This window comes from Myotis daubentonii, chromosome 3 (assembly GCF_963259705.1).
Source record: "Myotis daubentonii chromosome 3, mMyoDau2.1, whole genome shotgun sequence".
Classification (NCBI taxonomy): Eukaryota; Metazoa; Chordata; class Mammalia; order Chiroptera; family Vespertilionidae; genus Myotis; species Myotis daubentonii.
The window spans coordinates 54,596,100-54,618,076 of NC_081842.1; the positions used below are offsets into that span (position 1 = coordinate 54,596,100).

General features: G+C 40.0%; 1 protein-coding gene across 2 annotated transcripts in view; it reads left to right on the forward strand.

Annotated features, from left to right (window-relative positions):
• The window catches only part of DYNLT2B (dynein light chain Tctex-type 2B), a 66,108-nt gene that overhangs the window by 3,270 nt on the left and 40,861 nt on the right, over window positions 1-21,977 (forward strand). Inside the window, exons 3-5 of one of the 2 annotated variants that reach the window (XR_009451844.1) lie at window positions 2,730-2,799; window positions 15,082-15,145; window positions 17,755-17,823. Coding sequence is in view for 1 of the 2 variants with exons in the window: in XM_059687506.1 (XP_059543489.1) it covers window positions 2,730-2,799; window positions 15,082-15,145; window positions 17,755-17,802 (182 nt within the window). In the remaining variant the exon portion in view is untranslated. Of the gene's footprint in view, window positions 1-2,729; window positions 2,800-15,081; window positions 15,146-17,754; window positions 17,907-21,977 lie in introns of those variants that run through there. The other variant, XM_059687506.1, reaches the window with a different exon arrangement.

The following is a 21,977-nucleotide window of genomic DNA, read 5'->3' on the forward strand; positions in this document are numbered from 1 at the left end:
CATAAGCTGTGGATTCTATTAAAGACACATTTTTCTTTAATGTCTAGTCTCCTCAATTATATGGTAACTTTTTATATGTAGTTTTTTGCAGATGATGGGAAAGAATAAAGATGTGAAGTAAGACATTGTATGGAATCACTATCCAGGAAATCCAAATACGCAGAAAACCCAGGAAGTACAGGGGTCCTTTCCCCTGTACTAGTAATTCCTGGCTGTTTTCCCACCAAGATATCAGCTCCTCAGCCTGCCATTCACTACCCTACTCAACCCTCTACTGCTGCCAAACTCTACATGTGCAGAGCAAATCTTGTGCTTTCCTTACCGTTTTTTTATCTTTCTCTCTCTTATTAATAATGTTATACCATCTCGCCCTGGCAGGTGTGGGTCAGTGGTTGAGAGTTGACCTGTGAACTAGGAGGTCATAGTTTGATTCTGGGTCAAGGCACATTCCCAGGTTGTGGGCCTGATCCCCAGTGTGGGGCGTGCAGGAGGCAGCTGATCAATGATTCTCATCATTGATGTTTCTATCTCTCTCCCTTTCCCTTCTTCTCTGAAACTAGTAAAAATGTATTTTTTAAAAAATTTTTTGTACCATCTGAAAAGCCCTCTCTTTCTAGCTATCCTTTTTAAAAAATATCACTCTTTGGAAAGAAGAAATATCTTTGTAATAATAATACATTTTCATTATAATTAACCTGGACTATACAGTAGTGTGCCCTTATTTGAAGGGATATGTTCTAAACTCCTCTTGGATGCTTGAAACCAATGATAGTACCAAACCCTATATATACTATGTTTTTTCCTGTACATACATACTTGCGATAAAGTTTAACTTATAACTCAGGCACTATAAGATTAACATGATAAAATAGAATGATTATATTAGTTAAAAAAGGGAAAACTATGTTCTGTATATTTTGTTACCTTTTACAGAATAATAAAAGAAGGACATGAAAACCATGAAAAAAAATAGAATGGTTATAACAATATATATTGTAATGAAAGTTACGTGAATGTGGTGTCTTTCTCTCAAAACATCTTACTGTGTTGCATTCACCTTTTCATTTAAAGGAAGCACTTTACGGCTTCCCTTTGGCATATCCGAATTGCCAGCATCACTACTCTTGTGCTTTGGGGCTATCATTTAAGTAAAATAAGTCAATTGAATACAAGCACTGCAATACCTATACAGTGGATCTGATAACTAAGACGGCTACTGAGTGACTAAAGGGTGGGTATTGAATACAGTATGTGGACAAAGGAATGATTCAAGGCCTGGGTGGGACAGAATGGGTCAGTGTGCGATTTCATGATGCTATTCAGATGGGTCCACAATTTCAAACTTATGAATTGTGTATTTCTGGAATTTTCCATTTGATATTATCTACTGCAATTGACAGGAAAATTAAAACTGCGGGAAGCAAAACTGCAGATAAGCGGGGACTACTGTATAGACACATTTTTTAAAAAGTATAAAAATTTTAATTACTTAATGGTAAATACTATTTAATATTTGGTGTCTTAATTTTTTAATGTCTTAATTTTTTTGAAATGAAAAAAAATAAAAAAGTATAAAAAATATTCTATGTATTTTCATCACCCATATTAATTGTTAGTATATTAGCATTTTCTTTAAATTTTAATGAAAATTCACTGTTAAAATTATTGTTAAAAATACATGCTCATTTGCCCGGTCTGGTGGCTCAGTTGGTTGGAGAGAAAGAAACATCGATGTGAGAAAGAAACACTGATGGGTTGCCTCCTGTACACTCCCCGATCTAGAATTGAACCTGCAACTTTTTTTGGTACATGGGACTATGCTCCAACCAATTGAGCAACCTGACCAGGGCCTATGTGCAGTGTTTTTTTAAAAAATAGCTTGGGCTCTAACTTCTTCTGAGATTTTGTTAAGTATCCTTAATTAGGGTTCATGTCCCACATGGAAGGGTACCTGTTGTGTCCAGGTTGTTTGCCTAATCCTATATAATAAAAAGCTAATATGCAAATCTACTGAATAGCAGAACGACCGGTCATTATGATGCATACTGACCACCAGGGGGCAGATGCTCAACACAGGAGCTTCCCCTGGTGGTCAGTGTGCTCCCACAGTGGGAGCACCACTCAGCCAGTAGCCGGACTCACAGCAGCAGTGGCGGCGGGAGCCTCTCCTGCCTCTGCGGCAGTGCTAAGGATGTCCGACTGATGGCTTAGGCCCACTCCCCGCCTAAGCCATCAGTCAGACATCCCCTGAGGGCTCCTGGATTGCGAGAGGGTGCAGTCCAGGCTGAGGGGACCACCCCTCCCCCCCACCAAGTGAATGAATTTTGTGCACTGGGCCTCTAGTTTACTATATAATCCTGAAGCTTTTACTTTCATTAAAGAGAGTTAGCTCTGTTTCAACTTTGCCCATTTCACATTGTTGTTGTTGTTACTGTTTCCACTATTCACTGGTCAGAAACCAGGGAAGATAAACATATCCATTCAGTTTTCTTCTCTCCAAATTTGTTATTAGTGAGAATTTTCAGGATTTTGCTTGTATAAAGTTACATACTAAGCTTATTGTTAGGATTTGTCCTCAGGTCTCTCTGACTCCCAAACTTATCATCATACTCAGTAAGTGCTTGTAGACTGAATGCTTATGTTCTTTTCCAGGCAAATTTGCCTTCATTAAGTAATTTTACCATATATTTGCTTACAGATAACATTCTTATTTTTTTCTTTCTTTCTAGCAATGGGATTTGACCGATATAAAATGGTGGTGCAAGTAGTTATTGGAGAACAAAGAGGTGAAGGAGTATTGTGAGTAATTGCTTTTTCCTTCTTTTTAAAAAATATTTTTATTTATTTCAGAGAGGAAGAGAAATATCAATGATGAGAGGGAATCATTGATTGGCTGCCTCCTGCACGTTGGGCTGAGCCCGCAACCCTGGCATGTGCCCTTGACTGGAATTGAACCTGGGGCCCTTAGGTCCACAGGCCAATGCTCTATCCACTGAGCCAAACCAGCTAGGGCATTGTTTTTCCTTCTTGATTTCATTCTTATGTTTCTTATGAGGTAGTCATCCTCTTCACAATTCAGTATGATTGTGTTTTGCAAGTGAGAGTAAAGGACAGCATAACAAAATGCAGCTGTGAACCCAAGAGATCTTGGTTCTGAACAGTGAGGTTGACAGTTTGGGTGAGCTTCATTGGGTAATTCACTTTTCATAGTATCTGTAGGCTGATAAGTGCATATACGAGAGGCCCTGTACACGAATTTGTGCATGGGTGGGGTCTGGTCAGCCCACCCCAATTGGGGCCGATCAGGGCCGGCCGGTTGGGGGGAAGGTCTGCGGGAGGTTGGCCCACCCCCATTGGGCCAGTTGGCCAGCCTCAGTGCGCGTCATAGCGACCGGTCGTTTCGGTCATTCTGGTGGTCCTGTCACTTAGCTTTTATATATATAGATGTTCCCAAAGAAAGTATGAGACTATGTATATGTGTTTCCTCCCATATTCCTTATTTCCCAATTTTTGGTCCTACCATAATTCAAAATAAATTTATTTAAAATTGCCTGAGACCTCCTTATTAGCAAATCTAAAAGCTCTTTCTTAGCTCTTGTGTTTGCCTGGGCTTCTGTTTCTGAAAATTCACTCTGGTTTTATTGGCCTTGACATCACTTGTCTAACTTGTTTCTCTCTTGTTTTTCTAACTGATTATTCTCTTTTCTTCACTGGGTCCTCTTTATTCCCTCTATCCCCAGCTATGAGCTTTCTTCAAGGCTCAGTTCTTATTCTTCTGCTCTTCTATATGCTTTCTCAATGAGCTCATTCATTCTCATGACCTCAAACTTTCATTTCTGTATGGACGATTTCAAAATATGTATTTCTTGTCTTTTCCCATGCACAAGTGTTAATCTCTTGTTTCCATTTGTAAACAGTGCCTAGTATAGTATCCTATATAATTAAAGGGTAATATGCAAATTGATCCTAATGATGGAACAACTGGGAATGACTGGTCGCTATTTTGCGCACTGACCACCAGGGGGCAAACGCTCAATGCAGGGGGGAGCTCTGCTCAGCCACAAGCCAGGCTGACGGCTACAAGTGCAGTGGTGGTGGCAAGAGCCCTCTCCCAAGGGCTCCTGAGCTGCCAGAGGGATGCCTGACTGCCAGCTTAGGCCCGATCCCTTGGGGAGCAGGCCTAAGCGGCAGGTGGACATCCCCCAAGGGGTCCTGGACTGCGAAAGGGCACAGGCCGGATTGAGGGATTCCCCCCCCCCCCGAGTGCAGGAATTTTTGTGCACTGGGCCTCTAGTTTTGTAAGAAAATGCTAAAATATTTGTTGAATGAATTAAAAAATACCTTGTAGATAATATCACTGAGAATTTTCACTATAGAATGTTAAATTTGAAAGGCACTACAGATATTTTCTAGTGTCTAGTTCCCCTATTTTATGATGACACTTATGAGATTCAGCATAATTTGCTCAACATTATAGATATGGCTGCTGTCAGGGTCACTAATAGAATTCAGACGTCTGACTCCTAGCACAGTACTCTTCACCATGGTGTTCTCTACCATTTGTTCAAAAGGCTTCAGGAGATTTCCTGACCACAGAGAGGCTCAGAAATACTTTACAATTCTGTCACCCCAGATTTAACATGTTAAGAGTTCCAAATTTCCTTTCCTTCCTCTCCTTAAATCAGCTTGTCACTTTAACTTCTTTGTCTCTCGCAGTATCACCAAGGTCCTACTGACTCAGGCTCCGAACTTCAGAGTCTGCTTTTATCTCACGTAGCCATTCCTCTCTCCCATTGCATGCACTGTAATCTGGATGCCGGGAATACTTGGCAGCAGCCCCTTATCAGCACTCCTGGACTCTGATCTCCCTCCTCCACAATTCATTTTGCATACCAGGCCAATCTCCCAGGAGTACACCTTACTTTCCCTCCACAGACTCTATATAGAGTTTATTTCAAATCGTGTCAGGTAACAATTCCTTTAAAATGACTTGGTTAAATGTGATCAGGCTGAACTCTAAAGCATGGCATACAAGTCCTCCCTCTACCCCCTTGGTTCTAAAAATCTTATTGTCTAAAATTTCAAACATATGCAAGTGTAGGGACTGAGGAACTCCCATCGATCTATTACTTGGCTTGAAAGGTTATCAACACATACCTATGTTGTTTCATTTATATATCCACTGCCCCCTCCAGCTTATTTTGAAGCAAATCCCAGTCATCATACCATTTCATCTGTAAATACAACAGTATATATGTCTAAACTATAAGGACCCTTTTAATATAATAAAATATCACATCTAAATATTGTTAGTCCTTAATATTATAAAATACTCAATTAGCACTCAGATATCCCCAGTTGTTTCATATATATGTGTGTGTATGTGTGTTGGTCTGTCTGTATATATGTATTTTACAGTTGGTTCAAATTAGTATCCAGGCAAAGTCCACACATTATATTTGGTTGATAATCTCTTAAATTTCTCTTAATATATAACTTCTCTCCCTCTTTTTGCTCTAGCTCTGTCTTTTTTTACCTTACCATTTATTTGTTGAAGAAATTGTGTTGTTTGTCTTACAGAGTGTCCTACCTATATTCTGGCATTTTCTGATTGTGGTGCCTGGTATTGTTTACTATGTCTTATATCTCCTCTTTCCTTGTAAATAAGTAGTTAGATGTAGTCTTAATCAGCTGGAGATTTGAGTTTTGGGCAAGAATATTACATAGGTATTTAGTATGCATTCTATTGCATCTCATCAGGAGGCAGAAAATGTCTGGTTGTCCGTTTTTTGTTAAGATTGATCATAGAGTTCAGATGTTGTCAGACAGTTCCATCTATTGTAAAGTTCCCTATCAGCTTCACCATTAATAGTTTTAGCAGCTGTCCTAGATCCATTATTCATCAGAGGTTACAAAATAGTGCTCTTCTAATTCTACCATTGTTCTTTATTTATTTACTGAAATTCTATTAAGAATGACTTTTCTTTCAACTGTTTCATTACAGTGAGGTTTAGCTTGTACAGGGAAGGGAGGATAATTTTAATAATATTCAGAAGAATGAATTGGTTCCCTAGCATCTTCCAGAGGTTACCAATGAGTCCTCTTTTTTTCTATCTATGAACCCATGGTTTTAAATATATTTGATGTGTTTAAATCCATTGTGGTTATTATCCTTATTGATGTCTAAATTGTCCCATCTTTTGCAATTAGTAGTATCTTCAAGTTAACTCCTGATTCTTTTTTTTCCTTTTTAAATAAAACAGAAGGCATATATCTCTTCTCAAAACATACTACACCAGGTAGCAGACCAAGCATGGAGTGGTGCCTTACTGGGGTCAAGGACGTAGGCTCCTCTGTCTTGTTGCTCTGCTTATTCTCCTTTACATGGTTGAAGATGGCTCAGTACTACTTTACATTCCTTAAGGAAAAGAGATAGAAGGAAATGTACGTGCCCTTCCATTTGCAGCACTTTAAAGATATAATTACGCTGTCTTCCAGTTTCCATTGTTTCTGTTGAGAAGTCAGCTATAAGTCTTATTGTTCCTTTGGAGGTGATGTCTTTTTTCTTTCTAGCCACATTAGAATGTTTTCGTCATTGTTTTTTTTTTCCTCTGGTGTATATGATTTTCTTCTTATTCATTAGCATGGGGTTCTCAGAGCCCATGGAATCTGTGGGCCACTGAATCTTGTTTGTATAAGCTTGGGGAAATTCTTAGTGTGTGGACAGAGCTGACTCCATCTTGAAATGAATCCATCTGCTTAGTTTCTGAGTGAATGATTCCAGACCTTTGACCTCTCTTCCCAGGACTCTGGAATGTGTCCAGAGGCTTCCATTTAGTCACAGAGCTTTCATTACTTCTTCCTCTGCAGCAAGAAGCTCCAGAAGTTACCTCTCTTAGTGCCCTCCAGCACCAGGGTCTGCTGGTGTCTGGCTTCTTTGTCCCCCCTGGCCACCCATGCAGTCCTTTTGGAGCATGTAGGTCTGTCTCTGAGTGGGGATGAAAGATGGTGGTCTTGGAGGGGAAAGATGGAGATTTGACTGTTTTGCAGCCAGTCAAGACAAGTGTTTCCTATTACCTCATAAACTGGACTTTTCAGTCTCATTCTTCGGTCTCTGCCCTTTAGGGCCGCTTTGCCTATACGGTCTTTTTATGGAACAGTTACCTGTTATCTTTTTAAAAATAAACTTCTTATTTAGGATTATTTTAGATTTGTAGAAAAGTTGGAGAAATAGTACAGATACTCCACATCTAGTTTCCTCTGTCATTAACATCCTACGTTAGTATAGTAGGATGTTAATGATACATTTGTCACAACTAATGAACCAATATTGGTGCATTATTATTAACTAGAGTCCATACTTAATTCTTTAGTTTTTACCTACTGTCCTTTTTCTGTTCTAGAATCTTATCTAGGATATCACATTTCATGTCTCTTTAGGGTCCTCTTGGCTATGACAGTTACTCAGACTCTCCTTGGTTTTGATGACCTTGACAGTTTTGAAAAGTCCTGGTTAGGTATTATGTAGAAATTCCCTCAATTGGGATTTGTCCACTTGTGATTATCTAGGTTAATAGGTTCTTGGGAGGAAGATCACAGAGGTAAAGTGCTTTTTTTCATCATAACATATCATATCAGGGTACATATTATCAACATGACATATTACCATTAATGTTAACCTTGCTCCGTGCCTCAGGTAATGTTTGTCAGGTTTTCCCCTGTAAAATTACTCTTTCTTCCCCTTTCATACTATACAAAATCACTATGTGAAGCCCACATTTATGGAGCAGGGAGTTATGCTCTACCTCCTTGAGGGCAGAGTAGCTACATAAATTATTTGGAAATTTTCAGCACAGATTTGTCTCTTTTTCTTCTATTTCTTTATTCAGTCATTTACTTATTTCAGTATGTACTCATGGATTTTTATACTGTGGATTATAATTCAGCATTACTTTTGTTACTGAAAGTGTTCCAGCTTTGACCATTTGAGCTTTCAGTTGACTCCTGTGTCCCTTTGTCATACTCTACTGTTGTGATTTTTTTGAGCACTTTCTTGCTTACTTGCACTATAAGATACTCCATATTTATTCATTCCCTCCCCAGCCTAGAATCAGCCACTTCTCCAAGGAGCCCTGGTTCATTTTATTGGAGAATGGCATTAGAAACTAAGATCTGGGTGCCAGGTGTGGCCATTATCTTTTAAACTAGTGCTTCTGTTCTATTTGCTCTCTGCTCACCCCCACCCCCTTTTTAAAATTGTTTTTTTAAAATATATTTTATTCATTTTTTACAGAGAGGAAGGGAGAGATATAGAGAGGTAGAAACATCAATGAGAGAGAAACATCAATCAGCCGCCTCCTGCACATCTCCTACTGGGGATGTGCCCGCAACCCAGGTACATGCCCTTGACTGGAATCGAACCTGGGACCCTTCAGTCTGCAGGCTGACGCTCCATCCACTGAGCCAAACCGGTTTCGGCTTAAAATTGTTTTTATTGATTTCAGAAAGAAGAAGGGAAATGGAGAGAAGGATAGAAACATCAATGATGAGAGAGAATCATTGATTAGCTGCCTCCTGCATGCCTCCCCTGCCCCCTCTCCAGGGATTGAGCCCGCAACCCTGGGCATGTGCCCTTGACCAGAATCAAAACCGGGACCCTTTGTTCCACAGGCTGACACTCTATCCATTGAGCCAAACCAGCCAGGGCTGGATATTTTTCTATTGACTTGTCTTTTAGTTGACTAATCTTCTTTTCTGTTGTGTCTAATCTGCTGTTAAAGCCACCTACTGAATTCTTAATTTCAGTTATTATATTTTTCAGGCCCAGAATTTCCATTTAAATATTTTATACATTCCAGTTTTTTGGTGAAATTCTTTATCTTTAATATATGTTATCTCTTGGAACCAAGATGGCGGCATAGGTTAACGCCGGAGTTTGCTGCTTTGAACAACTACTTCAAAAGTGAAACCAAAAGACGGAAGGGACATCACCCAGAACCACAGGAACGCTGGCTGAGTGGAAGTCCTACAACTAGGAGGAAAGAGAAATGCACACGGACACTCAGAGGAGGCGCAGTGCTGAAGTCAAATTCTGAGGTGCGGAGTGCGCGGAGCAGAGCGGGCTGGCGGCGGAGGGCACGGTTGTTGTTTTCAATCGGGAGGGAGTCACAGACTCTGAGCTCCAGATACAGGCGAGTCTTTAGGGACCCAGACTCAAACGGGAGAAGCGGGACTGTCTGGCTTCGGTCAGAGCGAGTGCAGCTTTCTCTCCCAGCTTTGCAGCGGGTGCTGGGACTCAGAGAGGCAGAGCCCCTGGGGACAGGACTGAGAGCCGCCATAACTGCTCTCTCCGGCCCACCCTGTTGATCCTGTGCGACCCGCCCGGCCCAAGCCCTGCACAGAGGCATTTGCCGGATAGCCTCAGGCAAAGGCTAGATTAGCACCTCCCTAGAGGACAGAAGTTCTCTCACTGCTGACACAGCTGATTCTCATAGCCACTTGGCCTGGAGGTCAAACCCTCCCTGGAATTAGTTACAACAGTCAAGATTTAACTATAAGACTGCGAACAAAGACCACTAGGGGGTGCACCAAGGAAGCATAACAAAATGCGGAGACAAAGAAACAGGACAAAATTGTCAATGGAAGATATAGAGTTCAGAACCACACTTTTAAGGTCTCTCAAGAACTGTTTAGAAGCTGCGGATAAACTTAATGAGATCTACACGAAAACTAATAAGACCCTCGATCTTATATTGGGGAACCAACTAGAAATTAAGCATACACGGACTGAAATAACGAATATTATACAGACGCCCGACAGCAGACCAGAGGAGCGCAAGAATCAAGTCAATGATTTGAAATGCGAGGAAGCAAAAAACATCCAACCAGAAAAGCAAAATGAAAAAAGAATCCAAAAATGCGAGGATAGTGTAAGGAGCCTCTGGGACAGCTTCAAGCGTACCAACATCAGAATTATAGGGGTGCCAGAAGATGAGAGAGAGCAACATATTGAAAACCTATTTGAAGAAATAATGACAGAAAACTTCCCCCACCTGGTGAAAGAAATGGACTTACAGGTCCAAGAAGCGCGGAGAACCCCAAACAAAAGGAATCCAAAGAGGACCACACCAAGACACATCATAATTAAAATGCCAAGAGCAAAAGACAAAGAGAGAATCTTAAAAACAGCAAGAGAAAGAAACTCAGTTACCTACAAGGGAATACCCATACGACTGTCAGCTGATTTCTCAACAGAAACTTTGCAGGCCAGAAGGGAGTGGCAAGAAATATTCAAAGTGATGAATACCAAGAACCTACAACCAAGATTACTTTATCCAGCAAAGCTATCATTCAGAATTGAAGGTCAGATAAAGAGCTTCACAGATAAGGAAAAGCTAAAGGAGTTCATCACCACCAAACCAGGATTATATGAAATGCTGAAAGGTATCCTTTAAGAAGAGGAAGAGGAAGAAAAAGGCAAAGATACAAATTATGAACAACAAATATGCATCTATCAACAAGTGAATCTAAGAATCAAGTGAATAAATAATCTGATGAACAGAATGAACTGTTGATTATAATAGAATCAGGGACATAGAAAGGGAATGGACTGACTATTCTTGCGGGGGAAAGGGGTGTGGGAGATGTGGGAAGAGACTGGACAAAAATCGTGCACCTATGGATGAGGACAGTGGGTGGGGAGTGAGGGCGGAGGGTGGGGCGGGAACTGGGAGGAGGGGAGTTATGGGGGGGGAAAAAAAGACGAACAAATGTAATAATCTGAACAATAAAGATTTAATTTAAAAAAAAATATATATATATGTTATCTATCCTTCTTCTCTCCTCCCTTTTTACATTTTGCTCATAGCAGTCATTTTCTGCTAACTCTAATACATGGATCAGGTGTGAGTCTGTTTCCACTGATTTTTTTTTCTTGATAATCCTTCATATGGCTCTATCTCTTGGCATGCCTAGTTTGAATCCTGGACATTGTGTTAAAAAACAACAACTTGTAGACCTCCAGATAATATTGTTTTCTTTTAGAGAGGGTTTACATTTCCTTTGCGATTCAGGTAGAGTATGGGCTGCTTACCTTAATCCAATCAGGTACTGAGCTGAGTTGAGGTTTTGTTGCAGTTTTGATGAAGCTCTATCTTCAGTTATTCTTTCTTCTTATTCTTTTTCTTCTTCCCTGCCTCTGGCCAGACCCCACACTTTCATTTTGTACTGGGTCCTGCAAACTGTGTAGCTGGCCTCGTCATTGACACTCATATGATAGCCAAGCAACCTCAGTAGGACAAGGGTGTCCCGGCTATTACATCTTCTGCTATTATTGCTATTCTGCTATTATTACCACCACCTCCTCTGTGACTTGCACTGGAATAAGCCCTTAGCAATGTCATTCTATTCAGTCCTCGCAACCATTATACAAGGTAGGGCTTGTCCATTGGGTAGTTCTCTAACTTCTTTGGGTTTGTTTTCTCATCTGTGAAACAGATAATGCCCTCTTCACAAGGATACTGTGGGAATTAAGCATCCTTCTTTCTTGAGTGTATCTCTCCAGGTTTCTCAACCAAGAGCCTGAAGCATTCATTTGAACCCCACTCCAGCAAGTACTGACTTTTAGTGCTTGTTTTCTCAGCATAAAACTACTCTTCATTTTAGAGCCATTTCCCTTGATGCATTAGTTTCCTATTGCTGCTGTAACAAATTACAAACCTGGTATCTTAAAACAGCACATATATATTATTTTACAGTTCTGGAGATCATAAATCAAAATGGGTTTTGCTGAGCTAAAATCAAAGGGTCGGCAGGGCTGTATCCCTCTGGAGGCTCGAGCAGAGAATCCATTCTCTTGCCTATTCCAGCTTATAGAGGCTGCCTGCATCCCTTAGCTCATCAACCTTTCTTCCCTCTGCAAAACCAGCAGCATACCATTCTCAAATCTCTCTCTGGCTCTGACCCACCTGCCTCCCTCTTTCTCTTATAAGGACCCTGTGATAACATTGAGCTCACCTGGGTAACCCATGCTACTCTCCCCATCCAAGATCCTTAGCTTAATCGTATACATGTAAAACCCTTTTAGCCATGTACTAGAACATACCCCTAGGTTCGGGGAGTTAGGTCATAGACCTATTTGGTGAGAGGATATCATTGTTCCCACCACTCTTAGTTTTTTAGGTCCTACTTACACAGTTTTAGAATTCAGCACATGTGAGGGGGAACCTACCATGTGATGTTAAAGCTTGGTTCTGCTCTCTCCTTTTTTACAGGGGATCTTGGTCCTTCAAGTCTCCAATTTTATCTCTCTAGCCCTGTAATTTTATCGCTGTAGTCCAGCTGAGTAGTTGGTCTGTACCTGGACAAAACCCATATTCTCAGCCTCTAGCTGTGTGCCTAGAGTTAGCAAATGCCCCAGGGAGAACTCCAGTGCAGAATATCAGTTTACCGCTGCCTCAGCGGGTCACCTCTGTGGAATTTTGGCTTCCCCAGTCCTGTTTGCTGCAGCAGCTCTGATTCATTTTATCCAGTTTTTCTAATTGATCTGGGAGGGAGTGCTGAGCTGCTACAAACTGTTACATTGTATTATTTCCAAATCCTTTTGACACAACTTTATGAATATATATATATATATTTTTTCTTTTTTCTTTTTTCTATACTTCAGGGTTTTGGTATGACCCAAATATTTCAGATTTATCTTTTTGTTATTGTTGTCAGTCCTTACCCGAGGATATTTTCTCCATTGGTTTTTAGAGAGAGTGGAAGGGAAGGGGAGAGACAGAGAGAAACATTGATGTAAGAGAGACACATCGATTGGGAGACACACACGCCATTATTGGGAAATGGTGTTGAGTCCACAATTTGGAGGCAATGATGGTGTTTTATGCATCTCTGTATCATTTGCACCTAGCACTTTGTTCATACATGATACTCAACAAATATTTGTTAATTTTAAAAAATTGATTTTCAGAGAGAGAGGGAGAGGGAGAGAGAGAAACATCGATGTGAGAGATGTGAGAGCCACACATTGACTGGCCACTTCCTGCATGCCCCCTATCGGGGATCGAGCGCACAACCTGGGCATGTGCCCTGACTGGGAATTGAACTGGCAACCTTTCCATGCACGGGACAATGCCCAACCAACACCCACACCAGACAGGGCTAAATTTTTATATTTATGTCTTCACTTGTTTCTGCTTCATGAAGTCTTCTTTGGTTTTTCTCTTCTCTAAATTCTCTAAATTTCTGTAGCACTACTACAGATTTAATTCAAATACTGTGCAACTTGGACTTGGAGGCTTGAACTAGATAGATATTACAGTCCCTTTTAAACATAATAACCTATAAGTTAGCACAATTATTCATTATCTTATTCTTTGATGTTAATTTTTTCACCTAATTAAGTTGAGAATTGAGGATAGAGCTAGATTTTTCTCTTTCCAAACATATGGTAGTTGCTAAATAAATACTTGATTGGCCAATTAAGTAGATTGACTTTATTTCATAGTTACTTTTGGAGCTTGGAATCAGAACTTTTTAAATGTGAAAAATATTAGGTTAGGAGGAGCTCTTCTGTGTAAAACTTAAAAAAAAAAAACTTTCAAAAACAAACCAATACAATACAGTATATTTTTCACTACAGACTTGAAGCTAAATTGCCTCGGTCCAAAGTGAAGCTTTGTCACTTACTATTTGAATGATCTTGGACAAGATTATTTAATTTCTCTGATCCTCAGTTCTCATGTTTATTAAACAGGTATAATAATAATACCTAACTCATAAGATTGAGTTAATACATGTAAAGCACTTAGACCAGAGGCTGGCACAAAGTAAGCAGTCAATTGATGTTATTGGTGAATCATTCATATACATTTAATAAAAATGTAAAATACTTATAATTAATTTTTAAACTTAATTTTATATTGTGAACATCTTTTCATGTTCTTGAAGTTACTTTGTAAAAAAATATCTTTTTTTAAATCCTCACCTGAGGATATTTTTTTCCATTTGCTTTTCAGAAAGAATGAAGGGAGGGAGGGAGTGGGAGAGAGAGAAACATCAATCCAGGGCGGGAATTGAAACCGGGAGCTGATGCTGTAACCACTTACCAATACCGGCCAAGGCATCAAAACATATATTTAATGGCTGCATGCAATTTTGTCGCCAAGAAATACCCTAATTTCATTTACCAATCTAATACTACTGGGAACTTAAATTGTTTGCATTTTTTATTGGTTTTTATTTTGACTGACATTTTTTTCCTTACCCCAAAGTTGGAGAGAATGGCCAAATTGAGAATTTAAAGGTAGCATACATAGGTAATACTGGATGTAGAATTAGTTAGAAGATTGAATTCTAGTTCATAGTTTGCCCCTTTCTTTTCTAGGTTGGAATAAACACTCTGTTAGATCCTTTCCAGACTTACCTTCTCATGTTATTGTAAAGGAATAAGTCTATTTTAGTCATAATTCTTAGGTGTTATTATTTTTTAAAAAATATGTTATTGATTTTTTACAGAGAGGAAGGGAGAGGGATAGAGAGTTAGAAACATCTATGAGAGAGAAACATTGATCAGCTGCCTCCTGCACACTCCCTACCGGGGATGTGCCCGCAACCAAGGTACATGCGCTTGACCGGAATTGAACCTGGGACCCTTCAGTCCACAGGCAGACACTCTATCCACTGAGCCAAACCGGTTAGGGCAGGTGTTATTTTCTTTAAAAGTCACATACACACAAATATCTTAGCTGAAGTAATCTATGTAACAGAGCTTCCCACACAGAGTTTCAAAAACTTCAAGGTAGTGACCCCTTTAGTTGTCAGGCAGCTAGTCGGAGTCTGAAGCTGCTAGACCCCTGGGCTGGTCACCTCCAACTGCAAGCAACCTTATCTATGAGCCCAGGCCCTTTAGTTTACTCTGCTGTACAAATATGCTTTCCTGTGTGCCAGCCTAAAAAAAGGTTTGGAAGTACTGATCTAAAAGAATGTATCAAGGAAAACTTTTGCTGCTGGCAGATATATGTTTCAGGTCCTTGTTATATTGTTATATTGTTGGTAATTCTCCAATCTTTGACTTTTTAGCATGGCTGCCCGCTGTTTCTGGGATGCTGACACTGACAACTACATTCATGATGTTTTTATGAATGTAAGTCTATTTGGGAACTTTTTCTTTCTTTTAAAGGACATGGGGGCATTCCAGAGGAAATTACTTAATATTTATTGAGATGTGAGCACACTTTCGTTTTAGACATTTGTCTCAGGCTCCTGGATGAGATGTCTTTACTGTTCTTTTTGTGTGTTACTAAACATAAAGCAGAAACCTAGTGTGCTATTTATAGGCAAGGAGACCTATATGTGTACAGATAACATAACTCTTCACAAGTTTGAATTTGGGAATAGCATGTGTTCAGTGCTAATAGCCAAATAGCACTTTGCTAAGCTGCAAAGAAATTTGGATGTCAGGGATTCCATGAGCAAAGGTGATTTTTCTTTCACTAATCAAAACAATTACTTTATCTTAAAGCTATTTCTCAAAACTAGGCAAAAATAAAGAGGAATTTTTCAAAAGAGTTTTTATTTAAACATTGGCATGAGTGTTTCATAAATTTTAATAATATGTTTTATACTTGCTTCCTCTGTCCAAATGCTCCCAGGTTGTGAATTCGTAGAGTCAGAATTAAGTATAGTAGTGTAGAACAGAAACTGGGTTGAGTGAATTAGGAAAGAGATTCCATTTCCAGCTCTGTGACTTTCTAATTGAATGACTTTAGGTAAGTCATTGGACTTTTATCTGTGTTAGTAACATTAGGAAACTATTCTAGATTTTCCCAAAGACTGGCTGTGGCTTGCCTAAGAATTATTTGAGGAACTTGTTTAACATACAGATGCTGGGGTCCTGCTCAAGTAGATTCTAATCACATAAGCTGGGGGTTGGATCAGTGAATCTGAATTTTTAAAAAGTTCCCCACATTGCCCTGGCCAGGTAGCTCAGCTGATTCGATCTCCGGTCGAGGCACATTTAGGAGGCAATGGATCAATGTTTCTGTTACATTGATTGATGTGTCTCTCTCTCTCCCTTCCTCTCTTTCTCTCTCAAATCCATAAGCATGGCCTCCGGTGAGGATTAAAAAAAATCTCTAAAATCAATGAACATGTCCTTTGGTAAGGATTTTTTTAAAGAAGTTCCTCACATGGTTGTGCTTACTGCCAGATTTGGGAGCTGCTTGTGTAGTAGTAGATCTTAAGGTACCTTTTAGCTCTGAAACGCTATGGTCCTACCAAAGTTTCATATTATGCTCAACTACCGTAGGGATCATGGGCTGAACAATGGGAAGTATTATGTAAATCTTCAATTATCAGCTCTCTGGGGGAAGATTTCAAGTTCAGGTGATGGTTTTCCCTGCTTTTTTGGAGTTAAACATTTATATTTCCCTGAGTCGCTATACAATGTAATTCATTCATCCAAAAGATAACTCTGAGCTTCTATATTATGTGCCAATCACTGTACTGGAGGCGCTAGGAATAAAAGGCATGGTTATTGCCTATAGAGAGCTATAAACAGTGGTGGCCAGACAATATTCAAATTAACAAATATGTAGTATAAAACTTTAGTTATCAATATTTCCAGGATCAGATTTTAGAGCACAGGGTTGGAGGGCGCAGTGTCTAACAATCATTTTTGAGAGCCGTTTTGGTTGCTGAGTTCGTGTACTGTATGTATCTTTAGTCCAGTTGGTTGAGTGTTAAGTGTCACTTTCAGAGCTTAAAGCACTCTATTGTTTGGGAAGCACCAGTAGAGGATGAGGAAGTGAAAGGCGAGAAAAGCATATGCTTTTGAGCTGACAATTGCCCCGCAGAGTGGATAGCCCGGCTCAGTCCTGCTGGAGAACTCTGGCTGACACTGTAGAACAGCGCCAGGCAAACTGGGAGCCACAGACCAGGGCCATGAGCCCCGTTACGAGATCAGTATAAAAACTGAGTGTAAGGGTTTAGAAACTCTTATAAGAATTTGACAAAGTAATTTTATGTCCATTACATCTAATAATAAAACTTTTAGGCTGTATTTGTATATTTCTTTTTTCATTTTGTTTTCCTCGTTATTCATTTTTATTGTATTTTACAAAAGTATCAGTGCATGAGGGATTGAAAATTACAACAAAAACAAAAACAGGTCCCTCACCTCAGATAGCACTCACCTCACAAGTCATCCCACCCAGGGAGCCAGGGAGTTGGGCTAACCAAAGCATTTTGCTTTTAGTTAACAATAAGGTACTTGAGCAGATTTTTTCTCATCACTGCCAAGCTGTAGGTGAGGTTGGTAGGTCAGGAGTTGCTGAGGCAGGTGGAGTTCCTATAAGAAATACCTAAAAAGTGTCTTAAAAAGTTTAACTGGGATCTGGAAAGCATTTTAGGATTCTGAGCAAAAAGATGGACAAATGAATTTTCTAAATTAAGAACAAACACCAGAGGCCATTTACCCTTATCCAGGATTTATGACACGGAGCTGTTATTTTTATTATGTGTGATACTATAATATAGTTCTTTGAGATGGGTAATACATTTACTCCAAGAAATTAAAATAATTTCATATATTATTTCTTTGATAAATCAGAAAAAATTGGGAATACTTATTTTATGAATATGTATTACATAAAGTTCGTTCATTTTTATTTCATTTCTACATTCAGAAAACCTAACTCTTTACTCATCCTAACATTCTGGGTTTGTGTGTGTGTTTTCTGTTTTGTTTTGTAGGACAGTTTGTTCTGTGTTGTAGCAGCATTTGGCTGTTTCTACTATTGAAAATTTGAAAGCTGGGAAAAGGTATGACTATGAAGAAATATGAACTTTTTTATATTGTTAAATATCTTGACAAAATAAAGATAACTTGGCAGTTTGGCAACTGAGTCTGTTGAGTTTTAGGACTTACAGTTAATGTTTTGATTTTGTTATGTGTTCTAACTACATTTGTAAAGTAGAGAAAATGTAGGGGGAAAAATCCATAATTAAATTGTTCTACATAACTATTAATATTTGGTAAACTTTCTACCAGTGTTTTTTTATTTGGTGTTTTAAAAAAATCATAGTTTTGTAACCGGATTTTTCACTTCTCATAATATCACATGTAGTTTTTGTCATTTTATTTGCATTATGATTTTCATAAGCATAATAGTTGCATTTATTCCATTAGGTTATACCAGTGGTCAGCAAACTTATTAGTCAACAGAGCCAAATATCAACAGTACAACGATTGAAATTTCTTTTGAGAGCCAAATTTTTTAAACTTAAACTATATAGGTAGGTACATTGTTATTAACTTTTTTTTTTAAATCAAATCTTTATTGTTCAGATTATTACAAATAATCTTTATTTGTTCCTCTTTTTCCCCCCCATAACTCCCCTCCTTCCAGTTCCCACCCCACCTTCTGCCCTCACTCCCCACCCACTGTCCTCTTCCATAGGTGCACGATTTTTGTCCAGTCTCTTCCCGCATCTCCCACACCCCTTTCCCCCGCAAGAATAGTCAGTCCATTCCCTTTCTATGTCCCTGATTCTATTATAATCAACAGTTCATTCTGTTCATCAGATTATTTATTCACTTGATTCTTAGAGTCACTTGTCAATAGATGCGTATTTGTTGTTCATAATTTGTATTTTTACCTTTTTCTTCTTCTTCTTCCTCTTCTTAAAGGATACCTTTCAGCATTTCATATAATACTGGTTTGGTGGTGATGAACTCCTTTAGCTTTTCCTTATCTGTGAAGCTCTTTACCTGACCTTCAATTCTGAATGATAGCTTTGCTGGATAAAGTAATCTTGGTTGTAGGTTCTTGGTATTCATCACTTTGAATATTTCTTGCCACTCCCTTCTGGCCTGCAAAGTTTCTGTTGAGAAATCAGCTGACAATCGTATGGGCATTCCCTTGTAGGTAACTGAGTTTCTTTTTCTTGCTGCTTTTAAGATTCTCTCTTTGTCTTTTGCTCTTGGCATTTTAATTATGATGTGTATTGGTGTGGTCCTCTTTGGATTCCTTTTGTTTGGGGTGCTCTGCGCTTCCTGGACTTGTAAGTCTATTTCTTTCACCAGGTAGGGGAAGTTTTCTGTCATTATTTCTTCAAATAGGTTTTCAATATCTTGCTCTCTCTCATCTTCTGGCACCCCTGTAATTCTGATGTTGGTATGCTTGAAGCTGTCCCAGAGGCTCCTTACACTATCTTCGTATTTTCGGATTCTTTTTTCATTTTGCTTTTCCGGTTGGGTGTTTTTTGCTTCTTCGCATTTCAAATCTTTGACTTGATTCTTGCGCTCCTCTGGTCTGCTGTTGGGAGTCTGTATAGTATTCTTTATTTCAATCAGTGTATGCTTAATTTCTAGTTGGTTCTTTATCATAACATCGAGGGTCTCATTAGATTTCTTGTAGATCTCATTAAGTTTATCGGCGGCTTCTAGACAGTTCTTGAGAGACCTTTTATTAAAAGTGTGGTTCTGAACTCTATATCTTCCATTGACAATTTTGTCCTGTTTCTTTGTCTCCGCATTTTTTATGCTTTCTTGGTGCACCTGCTAGTGGTCTTTGTGCGCAGTCTTGTTGTAGTTAAGCCTTGATTGTTGTAGTTAATACTGTGGGGATTTGACCTCCAGGGCAACTGGCTGTGAGAGTCAGCTGTGTCTGCAGTGGGAAAACTTCTGTCCTCTGGGGAGGTGCTAATCTAGCCTTTGCCTGAGTCTATCCGGCAAATGGCTCTGTGCAGGGCTTGGGCGGGACAGGTTCCAGGGGATCTACAGGGCAGGCCGGAGCGAGCAGTTATGGCTGCTCTCAGTCCCGTCCCCAGAGGCTCTGCCTCTCAGAGTCCCAGCAACCACTGTAAACCTCGAAGAGAAAGCTGCCCTCGCATTCCGACTGATGCCAGACAGTCCCGCTTCTCCCATTTGAGTCTGGGTCCCTAGAGACTCGCCCAGAACTGGAGCTCAGGGCCTGAGCCTCCCTCCCGATTGAAAACAACAACTGTGCCCTCAGCCACCAGCCTGTTCCCCACGCACCTCCACACCTTTGTATTTTCCACACTGCGCCTCCTCTGAGTCTCGGTATGCTGTTCTCTTTCCTTCTAGTTGAAGAATTTCCCCTCAGCCAGCTTGCCTGTGGTTCTGGGTGATGTCCGTTCTGTCCTTTAGTTGTATTTTTGAAGTGGTTGTGCGAGGCAGCATTCTCCGGTGTTTATCTATGCCGCCATCTTGGTTCTCCCATTGTTATTAACTTAATTAGGGTACTCCTAAGGCTTAGGAAGAGCCACATTCAAGGGGCCAAAGAGCCGCATGTGGCTCGAGAGCCGCAGTTTGCCGACCACGGGGTCATACCATTTGTTATTTTTGCCATGTCCTTACAAAGGACTGATTATTGCTACTTTTTTACTATTATAAATAACACTGAGGTGAATTTATGCATAAGGTTTTTCCCTACATTTTGAATTTTTTAAAATCTCTGTCATTGTTTGTGTTCAGCTCTTTACACCCTACACCTTACACAGCTTATTAGCTTAGATATGCATTTGTTTTCGCCAGGGTTTTTCCAGTGTCATAGACTTTCTGACAGGGTCTGAGAGTTTTCAAGCTGTGTATAAAATTAGCTCTCCTTTAAGACTCTCCAAAATTATGTTGATTACTATTCCAACTTCCATTATCTTTGTAGTGATCTTCTCCATAGAGCCCTGAGTGTCTTCTCCAGCTAGCTGTCCTTATTTGGACCACTGTAGTCTATGAGCTGACAAGAGGAAATTCTGAGGTATTCTAAATTAAATTATAGCAGCCAGATCGTGCGAGACAGAACAGTTAGCCTGTTAGTAGCTGTGGACCAGCTAACAAAAGTCTGCTCATATTCATATGTCTGTTGGAACTTCAGAGTAATTTCCAGGTGATTACTTCTGCAATTATTCCAAATAATGAACCTTCCAACTCCAGGAGCCTCCACTTCTGTTTGTACATGAACTTTCTGGACTGTTGCTCACCAGTCCAAAGGAGCGGATGCTTCTTCTTGCGGGCGCTGCGCCTATCCCAGGGCTGGCGCTACCTCACCTTCTCCCACTCCCTCTGCCTATAGCTAATGCAAAGGCTTTCAGACAGCTTACATCTTCCTCCCACGCCTCCACCCCCCAGTTGGTGAATAAAAAACGGCAGCCTGGCCCATGTGGTTCAGTGGTTGAGCGTCGACCCATGAACCAGGAGGTCATAGTTCGATTCCCAGTCAGGGCCCATGCAAGGGCTTTCAGGCTTGATCCCCAGTAGGGGGTGTGCAGGAGGCTGATGATCAATGTTTCCCTCTCATTGATGTTTCTCTCCCTCTCTCTCACTCTCTCTGAAATCAATAAAAACAGAATAAAAAACAAAAATGATTGCAAACTCCAGGATGACAGAAATGTATGCTGCTGGTGGTTTGGATTTCATGCACCAAGACTGGTCTTCTTTTTGGCTAAATAAAGCCTTTTTCAAAAAACAACAAACAAACCAACTTTCATCTGTGAGAGTTAAGTGTTTGTTTAACAGAGCCTTGTTCAAATAACTGTTTGAAACTCAAAAGAGAAAGGATTGCAATTTATTTTTATTTTTAAAAAATATATTTTATTGATTTTTTTACAGAGAGGAAGGGAGAGGAATAGAGAGTTAGAAACATCGATGAGAGAGAAACATCGATCAGCTGCCTCCTTCACACCCCCTACTGGGGATGTGCCCGCAACCAAGGTACATGCCCTTGACCGGAATCGAACCTGGGACCCTTCGGTCCGCAGGCCAGTCCGAAGCTCTATCCACAGAGCCAAACCGGTTAGGGCAAGGGTCGCAATTTAAACCCTTTTTCTCCCTGGAGGCTTCTCAGCAGATGTGGAAGTTTACCCACCTCTTTCTTCTTAGCCACTTTCAAGCATGTAGACGAAAATAAAAACGATTAAACTGTAATAAAAGTTGTTTTATATATTCCCCCGCTAAC